Source organism: Orbicella faveolata, unplaced genomic scaffold, assembly GCF_042242905.1.
Source record: "Orbicella faveolata isolate gen_17 unplaced genomic scaffold, um_ofav_v1 contig_24, whole genome shotgun sequence".
Lineage (NCBI taxonomy): Eukaryota > Metazoa > Cnidaria > Anthozoa > Scleractinia > Merulinidae > Orbicella > Orbicella faveolata.
Genome location: NW_028301552.1, coordinates 24,682,311 through 24,708,622, shown reverse-complemented (window position 1 = coordinate 24,708,622; position 26,312 = coordinate 24,682,311). Strand labels below are relative to the sequence as shown.

At 37.0% G+C, this 26,312-nt stretch overlaps 4 protein-coding genes and 1 pseudogene across 10 annotated transcripts in view; 4 read left to right on the top strand and 1 right to left on the bottom strand.

Moving 5' to 3' along the window:
- The window catches only part of LOC110054718 (uncharacterized), a 32,200-nt gene extending 15,405 nt beyond the window's left edge, over nt 1-16,795 (bottom strand). The window contains exons 1-2 of one of the 4 annotated variants that reach the window (XM_089292983.1): nt 16,560-16,717; nt 15,958-16,026 (exon numbers count right to left, since the gene is read on the bottom strand). The gene's annotated coding sequence lies outside the window, so the exon portion shown is untranslated. Of the gene's footprint in view, nt 1-726; nt 7,547-15,957; nt 16,027-16,559 lie in introns of those variants that run through there. The other 3 variants (XM_089292982.1, XM_089292984.1, XR_016208212.1) reach the window with 3 other exon arrangements.
- On the top strand, nt 13,845-14,734 carry LOC149111001 (uncharacterized). Its single transcript, XM_089292993.1, has one exon. The coding sequence runs from the start codon at nt 14,066-14,068 to the stop codon at nt 14,732-14,734; it is 669 nt and encodes a 222-aa protein (XP_089149119.1). The 5' UTR covers nt 13,845-14,065.
- Nucleotides 16,692-26,312, top strand: part of LOC110054340 (tRNA (32-2'-O)-methyltransferase regulator THADA-like) — a 653,734-nt gene continuing 644,113 nt past the window's right edge. The window contains exon 1 of the mRNA XM_089292979.1: nt 16,692-16,874. Coding sequence (XP_089149105.1) covers nt 16,805-16,874 — 70 coding nt within the window. The 5' untranslated portion in view covers nt 16,692-16,804. The remainder of the gene's footprint in view (nt 16,875-26,312) is intronic.
- On the top strand, nt 16,870-21,689 carry LOC149111000 (uncharacterized). 3 transcript variants are annotated; one of them, XM_089292991.1, is made up of 7 exons: nt 16,870-18,487; nt 18,630-18,813; nt 19,082-19,262; nt 19,368-19,996; nt 20,666-20,797; nt 21,124-21,210; nt 21,600-21,689. In XM_089292991.1, the coding sequence occupies exons 4-7, from the start codon at nt 19,829-19,831 to the stop codon at nt 21,624-21,626; spliced, it is 414 nt and encodes a 137-aa protein (XP_089149117.1). In that variant the 5' UTR covers nt 16,870-18,487; nt 18,630-18,813; nt 19,082-19,262; nt 19,368-19,828; the 3' UTR covers nt 21,627-21,689. The 3 variants fall into 3 exon arrangements, with proteins under 3 accessions (XP_089149117.1, XP_089149115.1, XP_089149116.1); XM_089292989.1 differs by having other exon boundaries at nt 16,870-18,813; XM_089292990.1 differs by having other exon boundaries at nt 16,870-18,813; nt 19,023-19,262.
- Nucleotides 21,666-25,960, top strand: LOC110054371 (uncharacterized; annotated as a pseudogene). Its single transcript, XR_016207838.1, has 6 exons — nt 21,666-21,909; nt 21,991-22,308; nt 22,783-22,909; nt 23,012-23,695; nt 24,086-24,313; nt 25,044-25,960. The product of XR_016207838.1 is annotated as an uncharacterized LOC110054371 (transcript).

Sequence of the window (26,312 nt, the reverse complement as noted above, 5' to 3'; positions counted from 1 at the left end):
TACTGGTCTAACACTATCAACGATGTTAATGTAAACCATAACTAACAGTGTTTTTTTCCTCAGAAATGGTGCAATTTTCTGTACTTTTGTGATTCAGTCCAGAAATTTAGAAACTGTAATGCCAGTTTTTCTTGTGTGATCCACATGAAAATAACTGTCCATGTGTGGAATTTAATATGGTTCAAGACAATCAAAAAATGATTTGCATCGGTTTGCTTGTTTTACTTTTCTGTTGTAAAACGTTGATTCAGAACAGTTTTGTCCAGCGTACTACAGGAGTTCTGGACTTTTTTTACTGCTGATTTGAATAGTGCTGACGGTTTTGATCAAAGTGGCTATCAGGAATGAGCTTTGACAAAACACTGACCACCTATAAAATCAGTGGGAAAAAGAAAATAAAGCCCAGAACTATAAATGGGACCAATTCAGGTTCATTCATAAATTCACCTGACCTGAAATTCCAAGATGACACACCCACTGAAGATTTCCTACTCTCTTCTCCTTTGATTTCAAGTGCAGACTAGTGCAGGTTTTGTTTGCAGAACATGAAGCACAAAATAAGTTGGAGTGTTGTCAAGTAAGGCATTTGTACCCATTAGAAAATTTAGCAATGAAAGTAACAAAGGAATGATGGCAATGTAAACAGGCTTGCGAGTGCCCAAAGATGAAATGGACAAGCAAAACATAAACTGGAAGTCAATTTTGCATGATAATTCCAGGCACAGACTTAAAAATTAGAGATGTGTCATCTTTATTAATCTCCTATAACATCACAATTTCTTGACTTTATCCACTAAACGGTTTTTGAATAATTTTTTTCTTACGTCAGGATTGCGTGACAGTGCAAGCCAAGAAGTGTTTTGCTGGGGTCAACATACATTAGTTTCTTTCAGCTTAAATGTACAATACATGTAATTCGCTACATCAGTTTCATTCTTGTAAAGACACATAACTCTGTTACAAGAAAATAATGGGAGAATGTCATAAAGTACGAGATTCTAACTTTATTATACTTTACGAAGTTTCTCAGAGTGTTTTACTTAGGTGTACTTGAACAGATACATTCCTAAACAAATTCTCCAACCTTTCTGCTCTTAATCAAAATTAAGATTAAAACGTTTGCTGGGTAAAAAATTTCAAAAAAGAATATGAGCTTTTGGCTGTCAATCTACAGCCTTCGACGGATAAAAAGTGGAATGCAAAATGATAAAATATATGCAAGAAAAGGTGAGATAAAAATGACAAGAGGAACAAAAGCAAAGTAAAAATGTGTGAGGGAATTAATTTCTAAGAATTTGGAACAGAAACTAATCAAAATGAAAAGCCTCCTTAACTTGTGGTATCCTAGAAACCTTACACTTCATGGTTGCACAACGATTCTAAAATCCTTAACGATTTCGAAACTCGTTTATAATACATCTGTCCTAACTTTTCCAACAAAATTCAGCGCCATGGTAAAGCAAGCAATTGCACAATTTGTATGGAATAAGAAAGCTAAAATTAAATACAGAACAATGATAGGGCTGAAAGAGCAGGGAGGGCTAGACATGCCTGATTTTCAAATAATCAATGAAGTGCTTAAAGTTGTTTGGGTAAGAAGATTAAGTGACAGCAATGGAACTGCAAGTTGGAGTCATATCCCTCTTTCCTATCTAAAACCAGTGGGTGGTCTGTTTCTTCTGCAGTGTAATTTGACTTAAAGCTACTTAAAGTTGATATACCAATTGATTTTTACAAAGAAGCTCTGTGCGCCTGGCAAAAAATTAACTGCAGTACTCCTAATACCAAAAAGCCGGTATTAAATGAAATTGTTTGGAACAATCATCACGTAAAGATAGAGGAATATTCCATTTATTACAAAAAATGGCACGAGGCTGGATTAACTAAAATCGAAGACTTTTTTCAAGGTAACAGATTCCTAACTTTAGAGGAATTCTGTGGCAAGTTCAAAATTAACACAAACTTCTTAAACTATTTCGGTCTATGCCACGCAGTCCCTCAAAAATAGATCAATAGTCTCACAGAAATGTTACTGAACCTTTGGAAAAACGTTCTGAGAAGGTTAAGATATCTTTAGATAAACTCTCTTGCAGATCAGCGACTAAGTTCTTTGTTAAGAGTAAATTCGTTACGCCTACAGCTGAACGAAGGATGAAAGAAGCCAGTCTAAAAGAACATACAATACAACTCATTTATAGCCTTCCGTTTAATGTTACCAAAGATACTAGACTCGCCATTCTCCAATACAAAATAATTCACCACATTCTACCCACAAATTCAACACTTTTTAGAGATTCAATCAAGGAACATGATAAATGTCACCTCTGTGGAGAAAGACAAACTTTAACCCATCTTTTTGTTGCCTGTTCTGAAGCTCGGCTTTTTTGGTCTCTCTTTACTAATTGGTGGAGCTCCAAAAATGGAAATAGGATCACTCTTGATGAAAATGAAATAACATATGGCGTGACAGATAACTTCGCTTGTCATCTTGGCTTAAACCTCTGCATGATTATAGCCAAATATTATTTATATACTGCCTCAAGAAAAGAAGAAGAGTTTTAGTTCGATGCTTTCTTAGCGATTTTGACAAACAAAATTAAAATTGAGAAACATAAATCTAAATCACAAATTAATGTGAGGAAGCCTCCTATTGTAGCTAACCCCCAACATGAAAGATATTAACAAATTGTAAAGTAAGATATTGTAATGTAAGATATTAACAAATTGTAAATAATGTTAGTATTGTAAGTTTTGTTAGCATTGTCAAATTGTAAGTTACTTTAACATTGTAAGTAGTAGATAATTTTTGTATGTAATGTAATGTAAGATATTGCAATAATAAAAAAAAATGTGTAAATTAGGTGACTATTGTTTAAAAAGAATACTATACTGGTTTGGAATCGACTTAGAATTATTAAAAGCATGCTTGGTAGCAGAGGTGTGCCACACGTCCAAAGTTTTTCCAATGCAAAAAGAGCTTTTGTCAATGTCATTAGCATTATCAAAATCTATGCAATGGTTGAATGACCACGCATGTTTCGCAATGTTTGATCCATTAACACACGTTTTGACATTCCTGATATGTTCTTTCTTGCGAGTTTCAAAACACCAGCCGGTTTTGCCTAAATAACACCAATAACAATCAGCACAGGATATTTTATAAATCACGTTTGGTTGATGTTCAATAGATCATCTGAATTTGGGAGAAGGAAATTCTTATTGTAAAGTCTTGAAAGGCTTATTTACAACTTGAATGTTCTGCAAAACTGTTAGGTTTCTCTTAAGGTGCAGTCCATTTAAAAAACATGCAAACCAATTCTTCAGGTGTGGGGATGGCGTGTGTGGGTGGTTTGGAAAATTTCCAATTAAGATGTTGGAAATAACACAGGAGGGATAGTTGTTGGCTCATAGAACATCAGTGATGTGGTTGATTTTGGTATTTTTCCCTTGCAATGTACTCTTGCTCTTGTTGCTCAGACATTCTTGAGTTCATGCTGGGATTCTTCTTGGTTCACGATCACATCTAAAAACATGATGATGCTTCTGAAGATGATTTTTATCAAGTTGAAGAGTTGATAGCCCCAGTTGATAGCTGGTTTGGTATAACATGATTCTTGATAAATTCACTCAAAATGTTTGCTTGTAAATTGATCTCTCATAAGGCTTGCAGACTGACCAATTCCAAAAATGCTCAACGTCCTTTGGTGTTGGTCTACCACGACCGGTGTGTTCCTTTGTATGGGATTTCATCACCCTAGAAATCATGGAATCCATGCTAACTTTTCATGACAACAACTTCTGAAAATTCCATGTGCTGTACTCATGCACAGGTGACGCATGCGCTTTAGAGACCAGATGGCGATTGGTGACTGAATGAGGAAAAAAAAAGAGAGCTGAAGTTTAAACCCAGGCATCACTGCCTGGGTAATAAGCCTATGTTCCCAAATCAGATATTATTTATTTATTTATTTATTCAACTTTGCCTGACTAAAATAGTTATCTACATAACATTTTTATTAGGCAGGGAGACCATTACAGCCTAGCCAATTACAGTGGATCCCTCATTTGATTCTATAGAGGATGCTGGCATTTTTCGTTGGGTGTCAGTAAAGGGTCAGTTACTATCTAATAGTGACTTTTTCATTGTGAAAATTTATCCTTTAAATCACTTGTGTGACTGCCGGTTAATGTATCTGTTGAGACCGTCAATATACAACAGAACACTTCACAACCACGAGCTGCTTAAAACATTCTGAGAAAATAATGCCACATACACATATGTAAAGTTCCCGTAGTTATCAGGTGCTAAACGACGTCATGTAAGAAACACCAGACTTACAAGAGTAACATATTCATGTAAGAAACTCACGATATGACATCTCCCTTTTTTACGGATGCTTACATGCAAGCCCTAAGTTAATAAAACAATAATAGTTCGATGCCCCAGGGCCAAAGTTCCCTAAACTTAACACACTAAATTAGTATGTTAGTACGATAGCAATGAAAATATTACTTAATGAAAATCATAGTCAAATTGATCGACTACGAATGTCTCTTAAATGACTCGTATATGCCAAGATTCCACTCAAAGCTAACTGTTTTCATTTAAAGTCCACATGACATAATCAGTCAAATGAGCAGGTCTGCACCGCTCCCTTCTTGGTTAGGTAATCATCCAATTGTCGATTAGCATCCTTAGGGGATTGGTTTACAACATTCTCTACAAGGGAATCTCTTTGCCCAGGGCTATCTCGGGTTTGTAACTGTTCCTCTCGCGATTGTAATGATTCCTTATATGGTTGGTCAGCACTGCCAGTGTTCATAAGTCTCCCTCCAGTCTTCACAATGGCCGTGTTTTCACGATTTGTTTTTCAGGTCGCTTAGCAAGTGACAACTGGAAATCCCGTGAAAACAGTTACTTTTCTAACTCGCTTAAAGTTAAGCAAGTCGGAAAACAACAATGGAATTCTCATTAAATTTAAGCCACCGCTTAAGCGAGTTGGTAATTAATTTCAGCCAATGAGGAGTTTCTTGTGGTTATTCATCTGACCAGGCTGTGAAATCAAAATATAACAGCTACCTGCTTCTTCACTAGAATCACCCATGTGTCTGCGTGTTGAAACAACTAACAATATTGCAGACAAATAAAATGGAATGTTTGCATAGAGATATGGAAATGTTGGTGCCAAATGTTAGCTGCGTGGTGGTTTTAAACCATGTTCTCAAACCAAAACTGTGGCCTCAACACAATATTTCGTTTGAGATTTTCAGTTAATTTCTAAACATCAGTTATCCTTCTTTAAGTTTAAAAAGCCTTTGAAGATTTGCCATTAATAGCTCAGATGCGAACATTCTCTATCTGAAAACATTGTTTTGATCTGACACAAATGAAATTGGATGTTTCTTGAAAAGCATTGCCTAGCATGTGACTGAAATCTTAGCCTGCGAACAGGCTCCTGGTGAGCCTGAACGAAGCAAGGGAGCTTGTAGACATTCTATTGATGCCACCATTCTATGATACCAGCTCCTGGTATCATGATATGATTGGTTAAATCGCTGATTGTTGACATCTTTGAGATGAATATTTGACAGATGTTTGTAAAATTACGCGACTCCTACGGTTTGTGACAATAGTGTGTTCGCTGTTCTCTTTTAAGTTTCAGTCTCTCGCCCTGTTATTTCACAAGTGATTTTGAAGGGTAATTTACGCTCTGTTACGAGGAAGAATTTTAAGTAGAAGCTAGTGGAGTGGAGCCATTTGGCGGTGCTACAGTAATTTTTTTTAGAGGTCAAAGGCATGGTTTCTGGACTTTCCACTGTTAACTGCTTGTCACTTTGCAGAGTTTCACACCTCTACTGTGTGCTTATAATTTCTTTAGGCTCATTTCAGCATTGGAAAATATGTTTTAAGCTCTCTAAGTATTGGCTCTGGAGGGACAAAGATAAGTTTGAAATATTCTGTGAACATGTTGCTTACTTGCACTCTATATTATGATGCCTGGACTGGCTATTTGATTAGGCTGATTCAAACTGTTTGCAACTACAGAAAATGTAGCTTCTTGACAGGTCTAATTACCTCATTGACTGATTTGTTACAGGCTAATCATCAAGGGTGGATGGGCACAACAAAAACAAGTCTACAGGCTCCCCTGCCCCCGCCCTGATCACTTTGCTTTCCGAATTCTTCTGTTTCGCACTTGCCAAAATATTTTTCCGTCCTCGCTGGGAGCCTGTTTCCAGGCTACCAAAATCTACCCCAGGTGGAAATCCTGCGCAGTGGGAGAGTTGTTTTGAAATTAGTTACTGCTTCATTTTATTCCATACGCGAATACATTTACAGACACACGACGATCTGTCAACCGGACTTAACCCACGGATGAAAATTCCAATGTTTTTCTCAAACTTAGCTTATTGGTAGTCTGAGTGAAATGTATTGTAATTTAAGCCGAGTAATCGAACGAACCAGGTCTAAACATTGTAGGTTTACATGCGAATCTGATGAATTGAAAATTAATGAATCCGCTTAGATTTTGTTAAAAATTTTTTTGATTCTTTGTTAAAGATTAAGAGAGAATGTGAGTTTCTGTTTGAATCTCTATTTCATTGTTATTGAAGGAACAGGAGTTGAAAATGACATTTCTTGCGTGAGTAAACATTACATTGCGACGTACGTCGTACGTGTTTTAATGTAAACAAAAGCTCAAAGATCTTTCAGAATTAAGTTTCCATGATAAGCAGAAGTGTGGACTGCTACAGATTAAGAAAGAGTATTTCTCTGATAGGTGCTCGAGCTAGTCCAGTAATTTAGCAATGCTTGTTGGCTTTTAAATTTACTTTTTGTTGTGAACATTGAAACTCATGTGTTTCGAATACAAGTTAGTAGTGCCTTTTTGTTTTGCAAAATACATGCAACTGCGTGTATGAATAACAAAGGTTTCTTGCTCCAATTGAAATACATGCATTTGTGTAAAATTACACACAAATGAGAGTAGAGTAGAAACACATCAAAAAACACTTACTATTAAATTTTATAATAGACCCTAATAAGCTGCTTTATTTTCCTTGGTACTCTGATGCATTTTTTCCTTCTGTACCTTTCAATTTATTGTCCCCTTTCCTAAAAAAATCGGCCCTAAAAGAAGTTCTTCAGGGGCCAATTTGGCCCTCAAGTAAAATTTTCTGGCTGAAACATGGGTGTGTCCCTGTAGGCCATTAATATGTCATGAACAGCCATGTTTCTGTCATGTCCAGTCTTCCCTTGGAGATGAGCAATTTGTTCTGTTTTGTCAAGAATCTGTATGAAGCATTCCACTTGTCCATTGGCTCTAGGATGCTGAGGAGTCACTCTGTGGTGTTGAAATCCTTCTTCTTCTGCAATGGCTGCAAATTCTTTTGAATTAAATGGTAGACCATTGTGCTGCTTCTTGACCTTGCTCTGCTTCCCTCCAGGCATAATGTGGGCTTTTCTTTGCTTGATACTCCCAAAAAGTCCTCGTTGCCAATGTTGAGATCGTCAACAAACAACAGAACACTTCGTGACCATGAGCTGTTTAATACATTGAGAAAATAATGCCACATACATATGTGCAAAGTTCCTGTATTTATCGGGTGGTAAACAACGTCACGTGAGAAACACCAGATATACAAGAGTAACATATTCATGTAAGAAACTCAGGATATGACAGTATAGTGTGCATGTCGCCCGTGGTCAATTGCGAGCATGTTCATACTGGCAGCATTTCTTTGTAACTTTTATTGCTTAATTTTCTAATGGGTATAAATACCATACTTGATGATATTCAAACTTATTCTGTGTTCAATTTTCGGCAAAAAAAAAAAAAAAAACTGCACTTATAATCAAAGGAGAAGAGAGTTGGAAATCTGCAATGTGTCTTAGAAATTTTATATAAGTTAAATTTACTAATGAACTTGAATTGGTCCCATTGATACTTTAGGGCTTTATTTCCTTTTTCCCCTTGATTTTATAGGGGGTGACTACTGAGGGGTGCAGAGGATCAGTGTTTTGTTGAAACCCATCAGGAACTGAACTTGGAAAATGGATTGCCTGTGTACAATAGCAATTTTGAGAGTTCTTAATCCATAGTTCATAAATGATTTATATAGGGAGCTGGAGAGGAGAAAAAGTAAATTTAACTTCATTTGCATTGAAACAAAATAGTGCATGAAGCAAGGGTAAAAAAAAAAATACATTAAATAGATGTGACACTGTGGAAAACATTTATGAAGTCATCCCTGTCTGTGGTGTTACCCTAAGGAAAGTACTGATTCTCATCAAAAACCCTGTTAAGCGGGGTTAGTACATGTACTTGGATGCTTCACCAAGTATTTATAATACCCCTGTATTGTGGGTTTCTCCATTTTCTTTTTTTCTTTTTCCTTTTTCATGCTGATATCAGTGATTTTCCTCCTGTTGGATTTACTTTCAATATTCCACTAAAATTTTCAGGCCCCTTTGGCTTTGATTGTTGTACAAAAGTCAACGGATTGGAGCCACCTGCCCTGGTGATACCGTGTAATATTCAACATCTTTTTCCGTTTTCAAAATCACCAACTCTTGCAAACAAGATCAATCGGCAGTAAAACGTAGGAAATGACGGGAGATTGGACGTACACGGGTGATGGACAAAACACTGACCCCCAGTCGATGGACTACCCAAACGGACTACCCTAAAATGGACTAACCTTCAAAATAATATTCCAAATAAGTACCATTTATTGTTCTTAGCTGCTAGTATACGCAAACTACACATAACTTCCGCTTATGATCATCCTGTACAGCCTCCAACCACCATTTTGAACAATTATACTTTAAATAAACAACTGCTGAACACAAAATGGTGTGAAAAGCGTAAACTCAAACCAAATTTCATCATTTAATTATCAATGGTTGTTATCAATCAAAGGAACCAATCAGTATCAGGATCATACAAGCATAAACATAATAACTTGCAAAGCCATTGAAATGTGAGGGAGGAACCCAGTCTAATATTTGATTTAGGAATAGCACATTACTAAATGTAAATGTCACACGGTGATTTTCAGTTTTATTCAATGCGATTCAGTCAGCCACTACACATGCACAAGGTAAAAGATGACATGATAGGAGATGAATAGAATAATGGCTGAATAGTAAACCTTCCAGGAACAATGATAAATTAGCAAGGTAGTAAGAACATTCAGTTCCTTTCCATCTATTAATAGCCCTTAATTATATAGCAGTCAGTTAATCCAGTATTGTCAGCACAGCTATTATCCTTTAATTTCTGAAAACTGTCCAATTTGGGAAAAAATAGGACAGTTTGTCTCAGCCAATGAAATTAAGCTATTAACCTTTCGAAGATTATCAAAGGCCACATGAATCCTTCCGCAGATTTCCGAAGATCACACGAACGCTCCCGCAGATTTCCGAAGATCCCCCGAACACTTATGAAGATTTCCGGAGATCACCCAAACAATTCCAAAGACTTCTGAAGATCACCTGAACAATTCCGAAGATTTCTGAATATCACTCGAACATCTCCGAAGATTCCCAAAGATCACTTGAGTACTTCCGAAGATTGGCCGAACACTTCCGCAGATTTCTGAAGATCACCCGAAGATTTCTGAAGATCACCCAAACACTTCCCAGGATTTCCGAAGACTTGAGACAATCTCCGGCGATCTCCAAAGATCACTGGATATTTTCGAAGCTTTCCCCAAGTTTCGGATGATTGAGGGCCAAGTCTGTTTTTCTTCAGTTACTGTAGTTTTCCTTGCAAAGCTGTATTTAATACCTCACAAGCTATGTAATTAATAAGTAACAGGACTACATGCTAGTCCAATTTGGAAATAATTGGATTCAAAAAATTCCTCTGACAGCCAAATTGGACTTGGCCCACGGCCTCGTCCAATTTTGGCTGTCCTTGGAATTTTTTTCATCCACTTATTTCCAAATTGGACTAGCATTTAGTCCTATTACATATACTAATTGTTCCCAAATAATTTGGAGGCAAACAACCTGAATCTGAATGTTTACAATGCATTTGAGAAAAACACTGGTTGCTGGCATTACTATTATTATTATTATATTATGCTGGCGTTACTATATTATTTTTAGGGTTAGTCCATTTTTTTGTGTTGTATATGAGTCATGCATCCGAAGGCAAAATCTTGGTGCTGTTGAGGTTGTGCGAGAGCCTGTATACTCACTTGTAAGAATGGATGGATCAAGAAGAATTCAATTAGAAAGAAATCAGGAATTTTGCACTACCTCATCCATGCTTGATATCTATGCAGACCGGGGGAAATACATGAAAACAATTCCAGGCATTCCAGAATACAATTTTGTGCAATTTGCATCTACATTCATTATTAAAAGCTCAAAACTACAGAGATGAAAACAACCCGAGATTGTTAAAACATACCCAAAGTATTCATCAAATCCTCAAAATCAACATTATGGGTTCTTTTGTAAATATCAGCTGTTGAAGTATAAACCTTGGCAGCACACTCCAAATAATGCCTGGGATAATGCTGAAGAATGTGATGAAACATTCAAAATATGCTGGCTGCAATTTTTAGGTAGTGAAAATTGTAAGGCTGCAGTTCCTAATTGGGAAATCAAGTTGCAAACTTTAAAATCAACTGTAGAGCTTGAAATTGACACTTTCAACCCTGAAAATGTTGCAAATGAAGAAAAAGAAGAGTGGATGTTTATGTCTGAATTGAATGTCCAAAACAGGGCTGGAAATAACAGTCGGTCATCAGACATAGTCCGACCAAATTTTGAATAGGTCCGGTCAATTTCACATTATGATCGGACATAATGTCCGAACATTTTACCAACACCTATTGTCCATCCATAAAATTTGGTTATATAAATTGTTAAAAAGGCTCGAAGTTGCGACCAGTACGGTCGCCAATGCGGCCAAAACTTCATCTTTGGCGACCAAAATTTCTGGTTTAGTCGACTACTGGAAATACGTCTGCGTTCACAGGCTACCATAATGGCGACTACGTTTCTCTGTGTTGACGATCAACAACGGTTATTTTCTCAGTCATTATGTCCTTCCAGAAATACATAGTGAAAGATCTTTACTTCTATAACATTCAACATAAGAAAAGAAAGCAATCTATCCCTTTGCTTTGCTGTAAAGGATTTCCTCACGTCGGAAAACTTGCAAATGGCTGATCGTGTTTGAAATCGCCCTATAGTGCATTGCAAACCCTTGAGCATTAAGTACGTGATGTGTGCCTACCGATTGTGTCTTTTGTAATGCATACACAAAATTAGCGGCCAAAAAAGTCTTGGAAATTTTTTCTTTACAAATGTTATGCATTGAGTTCTTTTCTGAATAAAATTCCACTCGATTTTCATCACTTAGTCGCCAAATGGCTACTCAAGCCTTTTTTAATTTTGGGCCCTTGACTCTGACAGTTTGAGCCATATCTAGGAGCCCATTATGGGCTTCTGCCATGTCATAAAGCAGAAGTGCTCATCTTACCTGTACTGGCCAAATAAAGTACTTTTCAGAAATCGCCCTATTATGCATTACGTGCATTGTGATATGCTGTTAGCCCTTCATGTATGTACCCTAGAGTCAACTTTGGTTAGGAGCCCATCACTAGGAGCCTGCAACTCCCATACTAAGCCTATGTCACAGTATTTTTACAGACCGGTCTATTTAAGGCTTCTTTCCCCTTGAAAAAAGTCAGTTCCGGTCTAAATGAGCATGCATCAGTAAGGAGAAAAAATGAAGGTCTCAGGTGGACATGGCGACCTAATCTTCCGGTGAAATTATAAAGTCCGTGCTTGTGATTGGTCACTGAGGTTCCTGCAGGGGCTGAATTCGCGGTAAATTCAAACTAAAAAAAGATTGGTCTGTGAAAACACCAGGACAGGAATAATTGAGGAAGTTGCATACTCCTAGTGATGGGCTCCTGCGAAGAAAACTAGGTTTGCTTGAAGAACATATAATCAGGAGATAACCAGGAGAGATTGGTGCAGTCATTTAGTAGATAAAGTCATCTAGTTAATCACAAATGATAAATAACTCACATTTAAATACAGTTTTGAATGATTTGTATTGAGAATCTTTACAGTATGCTAATAAATTTTTTATGCTAATTAATTATGCTAATCAATTGTGCAAATTAATGTCCGGTCAAATTGATAAGATGTCTGACCAAAATGACGATTTGAAAGGACACATGTGCTGTTAAAGAAGAAAAATTATTTCCAGCACTGCAAAACATTACTAATGATGAACAGAGTTCCAGCTTAGCTCCTGAGGGCTATTGGCACAAAATTAATGAACTATTTGATGAAGATGAATTAAATTCTGTGGTATCATGGCTAAGCAATCAAAAAAGTCTGAATAATCCTAAATGGTATCAATCAAATAAGACAGTAGATATCTCAACCTTTAGTGTAAACCAAAGGTTGGCCTATAATGCAGTTTGTGATCACTTTAATAATAGCGATAAAAAAGCTTTATGTCTTCTAATTAAAGGTATTGCAGGATCAGGAAAAAGCTATGTTATTGATGCCATAAGAAATGAATTCCAAGTAAAATGTCAGGTACTAGCTTACACTGGAAAGGCATCTTTTAATGTTAATGGAGTAACCTTGCATTCATTCCTTAAATTACCTATCGGTACAAAAAGACTCACTGACTTGAAAGGAATAGCACTGCAACAGCTTCACAGTAATCTTGAAAATGTTGATTATTTGATAATAGACGAATATTCTTTTGTCGGTCAGAGTTTGCTAGGCTGGATTGATTCTAGATGTCGTCAAGCTACAGGGAAAGCAGGCAAAGTTTTTGGTGGTCTTTCTGTAATTCTTGTTGGTGACATTGCACAGTTACCTCCTGTCGGTGATAAACCACTACACCATTCTATGCCCAAAACAGATTAGCAAATTCAGGGATATTTTGTGTACCAACAGTTTAAACAAGTAATAGAATTGAAAGTCAACCATAGAGTTAATGGTGACAGTAGTGACCAGTGCCTTTTCAGGGATATTCTTTTAAGAAGAGCATGTGATGGTAAATTGACTTCATCTGATTGGCATTACATTACTATCAAGAACTCCTGATTGTGTCACAAACCTCGCTGAATTTAAAAAGTCATCAATTCGTTTATGCTACCTAAAGTCGAAAGTGGCAGAAATAAACATGGTCAAATTAAAAAGACTTAATCAGCCAATAGCAACTATTAAAGCTCGTCACTCTGGTGGAGCTCATACACTCAGTTCTGATGAAATGGGAGGTTTAGAGCCTGTAATATACTTAGTAAAAGGCGCAAAAGTTATGCTTACTATGAACATTTGGACTGAGGTTGACCTTTGCAATGGTGCACTAGGAAATGTATTAGATTTTGTTTATGCAGATGGGCAAAATCCCCCCACTCTTCCAATTTGTGTAATCGTACAGTTTGATGAAAATTATAATGGTCCTTCTCTGTCTGCTACATTACCAAGGTGTGTTCCAATTTGTCCAGTTACACAGGTTTCTCAAAACCTTGGGCACAAATGTTAAAGGCAGCAACTGCCACGTAAGTTAGCATGGGCAATGACTATACACAAAAGTCAAGGTCTATCTCTAAAAAAAGCATGGGTTGATCTTGGCCCTTCAGAAAAGTGCGCAGGTATGACGTATGTTGCTCTTAGCAGAGTTAAAAAGATTGAAGACCTGATTGTAGAGATTGTAGCTTTCTTGATTTAATTTTAACATGTACATTTCTCTTTTTAGCTTCACTGCGTGGCTACATTCAAAATTTGAGCCCCATAAAACGCTCCAAACATTCAAGAACTGAGTGGTATGACTTCAATCTCCAAACTAGTCCTTCAAAAGTCCGATGAATTGTTGGGTTTAACATCCCACATCACTCAACCCTTAAAGAACATGCAGAATCAAAAACACCTGTTCTTCTGTCAAACACTAAAGAGAACGAGTCAAACAAGGATATCATATTTAACCAACAATCAGATGTCAGGGTTGCACCATCATTTGACATTGACTTTGATTATTTGCCAATTGGTCAATCCCAATCATCTTCCTCAATGCAGCCAGCTGTCACGATAACCCTTTCGCAGCTACAGACTTTAAAAATTAACCAAAAAGTAAATGTAACAGCATCCATCTCTTTGGGTAAAGACAAACCGAAGTCTGTGCCTGTGAAATCCACTCAAAAGATGACGATGGTAAAAGAAGACTGCATTTTGGAAGACGAGACTGGAACCGCAAACATTCACATCTGGGATGGTCTTATTGACAAGCTAAAAAATGGATCAACGTATGAATGTCAAAACCTTAATGTAAAGAACTTCCAAGGAAGAACCCACCTGACAATGACACCAACAACTACCTTCAAGGAAGCAGATAAAAAACTGCAGTCGTTGCAGGGACCTCTGTTACTGGAGACCCCAGAAAAAGAAATAAACGTCAAGAATTTTAAGTTCTTAAACAAGCTAAGTGTGTTTATTGCTTGCCAAGCCTGTCACAGAAAGATAACAGAAATATCTAATCACAAATACATCAAATGCAAAAGTTGTGGTGTAAGACAGTGTCAAGTTGAATGCAACCGAGATGCCTCAGTTCAAGTCAAAGTAGAAATTGAAGAGAAAGAAGTTTGGCTGACAGCGTTCACTGACACCATAAACTGCCTGTTGTCAGTGTCTTCACAAGTTACTCTTAGATTTCATGATCAATTTGCAAAAGATAAGAATTGAGTGACATAAAAGACATTGCAACTTTTTATAGTTAATGGCAACAATGTTACAGTTTGTTTAAAATTGTTTTGTTTCAATTGTTTAAATTTTATATAATGGCCAAGTCACACTAGAGAACAAAACTGCTTCCTTATGTTAAAAATTCATCATCACAATGAAAAACCAAGTGTGACTGGTTTGTTTCCCAAAGGACAAAATTTGGTCGCAGACGGACAAACTTCAAAGATGCCGTCGACTACCTCTGGAGCAGGCCAAATTGAGACAAATCTTGGAAAACAAAAGCGAGGGTGTTTTGATTTGGAAATGATTTGACAGGTGATATGTAGCAGAGTCTCTATGCGATAGACTTCGCAGTAAAATTAATCACTTTCTCATTTTGCAACAACATGAATCCTGGCGCGGGCGACCAATTCTTCCTGTACAAATTTCCACAATATCCACCAGGATGGATCTATCCTTTGCCAGGCCCTTACATGTTTAATGATTGCAGGTTTTGTTCTCAAGTGCAACTGTAGCTTTCTGGACAAATATTTTGTCACTGGCCGATTTCAAGTTGGATTTGTCCAGAAAAAGTCTGAAATTGCCCTCCAGTGCAACTTGGCCCTTAGATTTTAGTAGCATGAAGGCTGTTACAAGTCATATTTTTAAAACCTGATCCACTGACATCAATTAAGTTGTATGCTATTTTAGTATCGATCATAGAAACAATGTTTAAATTAAATATGTTTAGATTAGATGATCAATTTGCAAAAGAGAAAAATTGAGTGACATAAAAGACATTGCAACTTTTGTTTTTGTAGTTAATAGCAACAATGTTACAGTTTGTTTAAAATTGTTTTGTTTAAATTGTTTAAATATTATTACAAGGTTTTTGTTTTAATAAGTTTTGGAAATGTTACAAATGTTACTGTTTAACACATTTGACTACAAAAATTGAAAGCACAGAAAGTGTGTTTCCAAATTTATATTCATTAACTGTATGAAATCTATTTTAGCTCCTATAGAAAGCCTATTTTATTGGCACAAAATTCCTATATTTTGAACTTGAACAGCCCATTTTCCTGAGATTTTCCAAAAATTGGCTGGGAGACCTGTTAGTTTACCCATAAGAAACAATACTATCTTGTGAACCTTGCACAAGTAAGAAGTATTTCTCATATGACAGGTTTAGCAACATTTAACAAAACATAGTTTACAAAACGCATGTGCTTCAAATAACTTACCGTTATATTCTTGAAGGTTAACTACAAACTCTGAGGACATTCTAAGAGGGAATTCATTTTCTTGGTTAGCTGTTATAATATGAATAAAATGAAACTTTCACTGTTCAAGAAAAGTTCTATAAAAATCTATAGTATTTACTCTTCATTACTTATACTGTAATACAATTTATAACAAGTAAACATTACATACCATACAAAAATGGTAAGGAACAACACCCTTCCTAAATTTAAAAGGTACGTTAACATGAAAAGAAATATGGGTAATGTTCAAATTGCGCAAGTTTCCATTTGCTCGTTGGCACTGTACCGGTAGGTATGACTAGTTATTATTATTATATTATGCTGGCATTATCATATTATTTTTAGGGTAAGTCCATTTTAGGATAGTCCATTTGGGTAGTCCATGGACTGGGGGTCAGTGTTTTGTCCATCGCCACGTACACGTCCGAAGTGTGTGAAAAACTCGCGGATGACAAACGCAAACCGCCTCCGAATGGAATGTCAATAAAGGTTTATAACCCTGGAAGTTTTTACTTTTCATGAAAGGTTGCACTTGCATCATGAATATGGACTGCCTGAGTGAGATGTTATTTGATACTTACACGAGTTGCTGAAAATTCCCTCCGTCCAACTACTCGTTCCCGTCGGTCCGAAGTCAACGAAGTGAACCGTCGCTCACCGTTGCCCAATCTTGCTGCTGTTCAACACCTGAGATGTGTGCGCGCGCATGCACCAACTGTTTTCGTCCTCTCCTTTCCAGACCACGTCGGCAAACACGTGCACATACATGTAAGCAGCATGTTGACGTTTTCCTTCGGATTTCTGGTATACATAGCGTCGCTGTAATATGAAAAAACAAAAGATAGTGTATAAGCAGGAGTTGTTACTAAGCGAAAATACCGAACTGGAACTGAAACGTAAGTAATACTAATTTATACAAGTACGTAGTAATCAAAGATGATGATGGCGTTCAACGCCGTCACTTCATATATATAGAAGCTTATATGAGCTTACCTTAAATGATTTCACTAGCTGACTTTCAACCTCTGTTTATTGCCAAAATCAAGATTTTTCATCAACAACCGAGGTTTTACAGACAGGTATATCATAGTGTCAAAGTTCCATGTCAGTAAATAGGGTCCCCTGTATAAAGACAATAAAGATACGATTTGTTGATACCTTGCGTGACGGCGCCAGTGTTCCGTAGACTCACAAAAATAGTGAAGCTTACATTAGCTTTCAAATTTCGTGCTAAATATTTTTTACATGAACTGGTAATGGTTAAGCGTAAAGGCTAATTTGTTAAAGTATATTTTTTACGTACATTGCTCTAAGCCAATTTAAGCTTTAAGGCAGTTTCCCTTTTTGAAAAAGGGAAAAATGCTTAGTTGTCGACAACTAATAGTTATCAAGAACTACGTTTTTGACTGATTTTCCCGTGTGTGGGAATGATTGGTTTAGGTGTCAGCAACTATCGTACATATAACTATGCCTGCCATTTTTGAAGTGTACTGTGTTATGAGCATGCATGGTGAACGTTACTTCCTAAGTTCTTGCTGGTCTGACTTAGTTACCGACAACCAGCACTCCAATGTGTGGAACACTGGCATCGGGCAGAAGAAGTTGTAGATAGCTTTTAGTCGTCAATAACAAATAGTTGTCGACAACTAAATAACAAGTCTGGAGGCCCTGAAGTGAGGAAAATATGGTACATTCATTTGCAGCTCGGTGCTATAAAGTAATGCATTTTTGTGTTTTTTTAGAAGACAGGAAATATTACAGTGAATTTTTCGGATTTGAACCATGCATCTACATTTTCAGTGAAAATAGTTCGGACCCTTTTAGAAAAACTGAGTGCATCTAGCCAGTGAGATTCTTTAGAAAAATATAATTCAATTTTTAATCGACTTTCTTCTCGGCATCATTGTTGTGGTTGCTTAAGCTCCCTAATATTCAATACTTGAACACTATTTGAGTTTGCTGTAAGGAGGGGATTTATGTATATCCCATGATGCTTTCGTGCAAGTTTTTATCATGCCGACGAAAAATGGCGGATAATGCCTGTCACAAGTGGAGGTTTTAGCCAGTTTTTGACTAGCCTTTTTTACTGCTTCTGTGTCAGTCTGGTAAGTGGAGTTTGCTTACATTGTTATAATAAGCTTTATAAATGATGATGTTTGTTTAAATTGAATGCTGGTCGCTTTGAAGTGTGAAAATTGAAGTAGAACAATAGAGCACGTTTCCAATAGTTGGCCTTTGTTGTCTTGTGAACGGATGGGTGCTTCGATTCAATTCAATTTTTCTATACTCTCTTTGCATATGTACGAATTGTTAAGCGTCCTTCAAATAGAACAAAGGTCAAATATTTGGAATTTGTGTATTGACCTCTATTGACCTCTCCAGTTTTGGCAGTTGAGATGCTAATATTCGGGTGTTTGTGTGATGTTCAAGTGACACTATCAACTTCAGTAATGCCTGGAGATCAGTTCTTTTCCATCATGAGAGCAATAATTGTGTTGCAAATTTGAAAGTAAGTCACTTATTCATTATTTAACTTAGTCAATAAAACTAAGAATGACCTGATTTTCTATTTGTTTTGTTTCGTTTAGATTTTATTCAGGTACACTTTTGAGCTATTATTTCTCAAGTAAGCGTACTTCTGTTGTTTTCAGTGGTCTTTGCTTTGTGATGAATGAGAAGGAAGTTTCGTTAAAGCGAGGTCATCAACCTACATGCCAGGGAAACCATGGAGCAAGCGACGATCTAGTGTTTCACCAGTGTGTAGTGTTTCTCCAGTTTCTAAACCGGTTAGACGGTCTATTTCATCGTCGTTTTCAAGCAAGATGACAGCAAAGAGTAAGGTTTTTGTGTTTGTCTTCTTTACAATTAATTATCATTTTGTGTCCCTTACCTTTTGGGGAATGATGGTTTGATTTATTGTCAAAGTTGTTGAGATAGTTGGTGCAGAAAATACCTTATTATAATCATCACAATTCATTTATAATTATTATAAAAATATCATTATAATTATTGTCTTATGAATGTTCTGTTCTTACATATTATAGGTTGCACACTCTTTGTTAAAAAATGCTAAGAAATCTTCACCATTAAAATTTACTAACAGCTCCGGGAAACGAAGGCATCAATGGACAGTTGCAGAGGACACTGCCCTTGTGCAGTTTGTTGCTCTTCATCAAGAATATCTCCCTGCTGATAAATGCTGGCCATCATTTAGTGCTACTTACGAACATTTACTGGAAGGAAGCAGCCCACTACATTAACCAATCACTCAACTCTCAAGCTTAGTGAGTGCTGCCTTGATGATGTTCTCCTGTTTGCCAATCAGTGTATTGATTTTTCAATCAAATATGATATTATTCTGTTCTGAAGTAATATTTATATGGTTGCAGCTTCTGGTGTGAGGCAGCATATTCTTACAGACCTCAAGCAAAAGTTCCAGACTGTGGATGAAGCAGAGGATGCACTTGGTTTGTCAATAGAAGCATACTTAGATGACAGCATCCTGAATGATCGAACCACACCATCACCTGCTCCACTCCATTCCAGCCAGACTTTACTTGAAAAGCTGAACCATCTCACACCTATCCAGCTAAAGGAGTTGATAGTTCAGTCACTGCAACTACTGACCAAACTATACACACCACCAACCACCCTACTGGAACAAGTGGCTAACACTCTTTTAGAAATGAATTGGATAACTACACATCTTGCCCAGTGATTTGAAACCTGGTTTAAAAATGCCAGTTTTCAAAACTGTATCTTAGTACTTAATAAGTGCTTTGATATTTCCTCCAAGAAGATTGGAATAACAACTAATGTCTTAAATTTTCCCCAGTTGTGCCTGTATGCAATGAAAAAACTTCAGGACCTTGATAAATCTAACACAGTGTACAACCTAAGCAAGGTTATTTTGGAATCAAGACCTGATGGAAGTGACTCCTTGATGCCTCTGAGGTGGATGCCATTTGGAATGATCCAGTTTATAGTGGACTTCTTTGCAAGCACAAATGTGATGCAGGTAACTATAGTGAGATTTTTTCTTAATGTTAACGAAATGAAATTTCAAGAATGCAGTGTTGATGACATAAAAACTTTGTCGAATGTGTATTAATGGTCCAATTTCAATTGCTTTTTGGGCTGTCATTAAGTTTTAAGTCACTTGTAGCCTTGTTCTCCAAACCACATTCTGGTTACTTTGTAGATGAATTCCATGAATAACAGACAATTTCACTTGTAACATCAAGGACCAATCAAGTATACGCAGCTGTTACAGGTGTTGCGGGTTGCAGGCCTTAATGACAGCCCTGGCTAGTTTAGTATTTTATCACGAGGACGACAGGGCAAGGATCAGCTGGTCAAAAAATTGCAATGGATATATTTATTTTTCGAACATACCTTTTGATACTTTTCTACCTATGGAAGTTCATCTTTATTTTGATTTTTAAACCTTTTGAATAGGGTTGTTTTAACTTAAAAATATCTTAAGTTAGGAGTTTCTTCAGTCCAGCTTATGTCTCCAGCTATTCACATCATTGGCTGTGAAGACTTGAAACAGAATGTTGCACTAATATGACAAAAGGACATGTTTTTATGTTTGCAAATATTAAGTTGTTCTATTTTATTTTGACAGTGTACATTTGTTTGTGATTTTCAAAGGATTAATTGTGTTTCCCTTTGGCTTTTGCAGATATCCGTTCCAGATGATTATAGGTTATGGTACGAAACAATGTTGGCTGAATTTCCAACAAGATTTCAGCGACTGTTTGCAGGTCCAATGTGGAGTGGAGCTGCAAAAGATGACATCCGCAACCCATTGAAGGTGAGACTAGATAAAAGATATCAATATAGGTGATGAATACATAAACAGTTAAGGTCCCATGTGATTTTTCCAATGTTGTGATCATGATGAGTTTAAATTACTCTTCATGCTTGATTACGGCTGGCAAATATAAACTCAGATTTCTAGATTATAGGAAACTCTTTGAGTTTATTTAATAACATTAATTCCGCTTATTACATTGTATGATCAAACTGTCTATCAGTAGAAAGTTTGCATAAGAAACACCTGCTAAGCAGGGAATGAAGACCATACTTTTATTATTACTGGCGGTGTAATACTCTTTTTTCTTGTTATTCTCTATTTAGGCAAAGACAAATGTGCCTTGCAGGAGGATTACCATACAGTGGAGACAAGGCAAGAAATCGCCATTTACTGAGAGCACTGCTGTACAGGTAATCTTTTTTGGTTGCCAATTCATATAAGATTGTCTAAATTTGCCAATAGGTTGACACCAATTGGTAAAGCATTGGCAAATTCTGACCATATAGCCTTCTAGGTTTGTTTGTTTTTTTTTATATGGGGTTAAATGGCTGCTAGTGAACCTAACAACGTTTTATGTTACGTGTTAAGGGATATATAATGAATGTGATGCTCATTTTCACAAGTGAATTTAAGCATATGAGCTTGGTGTAATCACTGCTTCCCTTACGTCAGACGTGCATTCCAAAAGCAGAGATGGGTGTGTTTATATTTTACATCTCCTGACTGAGCTACTGTACATGTGCATAATGGAAGAAATATGGCATGTCACTACAACAACTGTCTTTTTTATATCATTCAGGAAGCAGCTTTGGAGGTACTTAAGTAGGCAAATCCTGATGGGAGGCTTTGGTTGAAACTGGATGGAATGGATGTGAAGGCATGCCTTATGGAATCAGTGAAAGGAGTGTGGAATGGAGATGTAGATCTTGGCGATGGAAAGCTACAACAGTTGAGGTCAGAGTATGAGAATCGGCTCCAGGTGTTTAAAGTTTTGTCAAAGGCTGAAAGCAGAAATGTTTTGGAGGATACTCTATGGAGAAGGCTCGACGAATTGAATACAGACAAAAATTTTCTACTGAATGGGCTAAGTGTTGCTGTTGAGGACTACAGTAAAAAGTTCAACAACAACAGCACATCAGAAGAAGCCTTAAAGAATGCAAATTGGGAATACCAAACCCTCATTCAGTAAGCCCAGTCAATTCTTTCCACCTTGGAAACAGTTCTTGCTACTCTCAACCCTACCACTTGTACTAATCGGATCTTTCAGAGGGCCATAGTCATTCTTAAGGATCTTAAGATTGAGCTCTATCTCAAGAACCTTTTCAAAAAGAAACGAACTTCAGCATCCCATGTCCTGGTTTTCATGTTGTCTGATGAAAAGAGGGCCTGAAAGCCGTACGCTCTTCCAGTAAGGTACATACCTTACAGGACATTGAAAGACCAATTCATCAGGGATTTCAGCCGAAACATCAAGTTGAAGATGAAGGAAAAGGGATTAAAACTAGTGGGTAGGTAAACCTGTCATGCACTTATTAGCAACAAAATTACTCAAAAGGGATCCCATGACCCCTATGTCATATTTTTTTTAGGGGATGATGTACAGTGGAACCACGATTTCTCAAACCCTCAGTTTTTCAAACCTCTGGAGAACTTGATCCAAAAGTCGCTTCCCCTTGTCAGTCAGACGTTGGAATTTTACCCCCAAATTCTTGAACTATCCAATTTTTTAAAACAATTTTCGTTTTCCCTGGGAGGTTTGAAAAATCGAGATTCCACGGTAGTTTAAGTGAGAAGAATAATTACATCCTGATAAAGTTTAAACTGACACAGCTTCTAAGTTACAGTGTAATTCACTTTTCAGTGTGAAATTTTGAAATTTTGAATTTATTGCCTAAGTCTAGGTATTGTTTTATAACTCTAGAGTAATTGAGGAATGGATTTTCTTTATTACCTTATACAAGTCAATGTTTACTCCTTTTCAGGCACTGTTTCAAATGGAGAGTTTTGCTCTTTGAGAACGCAAGGGGAGACGAGGGCTCTGCATGTTTGGCAACTTAAGTGTGAAGAAGAGCAAAGCAACATTGCTGGAAATGTTGATTATGACATATTGTAAGCATTTACTGTGTATAAAAATAGGTTCTTATTTTAATGATGAACAAAGAACACCGGTTTTAATGTTCAATTTGATGAAACAATTTTTTTTTAATTCAGTAGGTGCTGAAGGTAAACTACAAACTGTAAGCAACTACCCTGCTATTCCTGGCAATGTCATTGTCCAACTGCACAACCTGAGGTATGCTCAAGGGATGACATTGGAGGATGCCATCACCTTCACCCATTCAGGAAGGACACACAAGAAACCATGCTGGGTAAACTGCGCCCCATTGTGGCTACCTTTGTCTACCAGCATGCCATCCAGGAGTTCAAACAAGAAGGTGTTGACTTCACACAGCATCTATATATCCCTGAAGTGGACCCCACTACTCCTGAGGAGCGGCATGATCGGGGTGATCATAACCACATTTACAAGAGGATGGTGCAGCATGTGCGAAATTGTGGTTACACAATGTTGAACTACGAAGCTTTTGACAATGTCTGGAAAGATCCCAGTAGTGGTCTTATCCACACAGCTTTCAGTGGCAAGCGAAAGCAGAGCCTGAAAGATGCTGAAAGGCTTCTGTTGTACCATGTGGTACATTCATTGGAAAGACACGGTCATGTCAGAGAGGCTGAATATGTGAAAGTACTTGTACAGTGGCATGAAGCGTCAGATGGGCGTGGCTTGTCTCAGCTTACCAGATGCAAGTACAATTACCAGATGCTGGCATTGATCCTTGCTGAGTGGATGCATTGGCATCCCACAAACTATGACTTCTCTACAATAGACATCAACAGGTAACTGAAAAGACAGTTAGATAATGTAGTTTAGCTGTGCAGTTGTCTTGGACAAGCAGATTTTGTGGTTAGACAAATAAAATTGTTATTAACAGAGAGCTAAACAGAAGGCCTAAATGAGAGTATGATTTTGTTTTATTTTTGTTTCATGAATAGTTAATAAGCTATCCTTAAGTGAGGGGAAGGGGGAGTGTCTTGAGCAAGCAAAATTTGAGAAATAATGGTATACCTTAAAAACAAATGAGTTGAGTTTACTTGGAGTAATGGCAACATATGTCTGGGTTTAATCAGTCTTGGAAAGTTTTTCCTTAAAATAGGAAATAGTAACATGAAAGCAGCATTATCCACTCACTGACATGAATGTGTTCATATATTTGGACCAATTTGCAGGCCTGTTAAAAACATTTGTGGCTTTTGATGTGAGACTGTAATTGAAGTCACAACCAACATCGAGAGCTAGGAACAGAGAAGGTTACAGAACAGTGTTATTGGATATCCTGAACACTCTCATGCTGGTGTTACTAATGACTTGGAAACCTTTTTTGCCATTAGTCACAGAGACATTGGAAATGTCTTCATTCTAAAGCAGTTCAAAGAGTACTGGCCAAAGGGAGTTAGGTAACTATACATTATAAATACATGTAGATATATAAACTCAAGTTAAACGAAAGCCAGCCAGTCTAGGCAGGGTTTCAGAGAGGTTTACAAGGCAAGGTGTCAATAAAGAATTCCAGGTCAATTCCCACTGCTCTCGCTAAATCATTATAAGTTTTCTGTTAATTTGTCAGGTCATGTAGCTGACCTTGTTGGGTTTTTGACCAGAGACCCCTTGCTTATCTGGAAGAGTGCAAGGGTTGCATAAATACTATTTTGAAAACAGAAACTTTTATAACTACATGTATGTATTGCTTGTTAATTAAATTTACTGTGGACTGTATAGTGCATTAATATTCAAGTTATTCTTGAAAAAAGTTTCTTCTAAATGGTGGTATTTTTGGACAAACTGAGTTGCTTGGGATGGGATAATACTCCTCTACAGACAGCCCCTGAGCATGCTGTTAGGTTACCATAATAGTCTAGTGGTACCACAATTTTTCAAGGTGGAAAGACACTGTAAGTGTCAAGTTGTGTGTTAACTCAATGACCTCCATTCAGGGCTAGAACCAGAACCCACCCGTCTGGAGTCTAACTTGATAACCATAAGGCCACCACATCACCCAAAATCGCAGGCACCCCTATCACGGCAAGAGCAATGTTCATAAATTGTGAATTACATTCACTCTACCATGTAAATTACCAGGATACCGTTTTGAAAATTAAGCTCATAGAGTTTTCTTGTTTTATTTAGGGAATTCAGCAAGAGAATGGATGGTGACCTTCCATTTTATTATTGGACCCTGAGTGAAAGGTACTCAGAAGAAGAACTCCCCTCCTTTGATGTCTGTCCTGAAATTGATGAGGACCAGGAACTGAGGAGCCACCCTCTCCGTCTGCACAGACTAGTCATTAACCAAAGAGAGGACAGTTCAATCTTTGTTGCTGGCCATGCACACCTGCTAGCAAGGCATAAGAAAACCATTCGACAATCGTTCCATAAGCCTGAAGATTGTTGTAAATGAGAGAAGACGTTTGCCTGCAGAATATTAGGCTTTAATTATCAAATCTCTTACTAACACAAAACATGGCAGCCAACTGCAACCATGAGGTAACCACAAGGATTGCAGGCTCATATAATAAAGTTAAATCACACTACATGTACGACACAATGAATTATAATGTAACGCAACACTTGCAGTGTTCAAGTGTCTAGAGGGCCTTTAAGAGGGCCTTTTACAATGTCACTTTCACCACAAAGATATTTTACCAAATCCACTGTAAAATGTCCTGTTGAAGGGTGTGGTGCAATTGAGGAGGGAAATGTCACTCTTATTTGTGAAGTTTTTACTTTCACACTGAATTACACAATTTATTGGACAATACCATTTTATAATGGGATTAATACTGCAACTCTCATTTTGTTGTTAAAACCGGTCCTAAAAATTAATTTAGCCTACTTAGTTACACATTACTCTTTCCCTTGTTTAAGCTAGATAAAGAGTGTAAAATTTAAAATGCTACACTTCAGTTTTAAAAGGAAATTTCAATTTTCAACAAAAGCAATAACAACTGCTCTCAATAAGCACACTCTTCAATTACCTTATGTATGGTTTTCCAAAATAGAATCTGTTCAAATTGAAAACTAGCAAGTTAAATTTACTCTTCAAATTATGAGAAAATATGGAAAAATAATCTTTTGCTTAGTGAAAACAATGGTATCATACTGATAAATATAACATTTCGTATTTCCTGTACCTGTTTTGAAACAGTGAAAAGAAAGTAGGAGTTAGGCTATTGCACACCATTTTGCTAATGCTACAGTGTAGCTCCAGGCCCTTGTGGGGCAAAATTTGAGCCATGTATTGAATGAAAGAGGCAATTTTTGGCATAGTGATCACTTCTTGCCCACACAAGGGAATGGAACTAGCAAATATTTGCATTAGCAAAATGGCCTGTTGACATTAATTGTAAGGTATCTAAATTACTCCCCTTCCACAAGATTTCATTTGGCCTTGAAATA

What these genes read in the sequence shown, in the direction of transcription:
- LOC149111001 (XM_089292993.1), top strand. Translation starts at nt 14,066, where the DNA reads ATGCAGCCAGCTGTCACGATAACCCTTTCGCAGCTACAGACTTTAAAA.
- LOC149111000 (XM_089292991.1), top strand. Translation starts at nt 19,829, where the DNA reads ATGAAAAAACTTCAGGACCTTGATAAATCTAACACAGTGTACAACCTA. An exon ending in CAAGCACAAATGTGATGCAG is followed by an intron (nt 19,997 to 20,665) that starts GTAACTATAGTG and finishes TGGCTTTTGCAG; the next exon opens with ATATCCGTTCCAGATGATTA. An exon ending in ACATCCGCAACCCATTGAAG is followed by an intron (nt 20,798 to 21,123) that starts GTGAGACTAGAT and finishes TTCTCTATTTAG; the next exon opens with GCAAAGACAAATGTGCCTTG.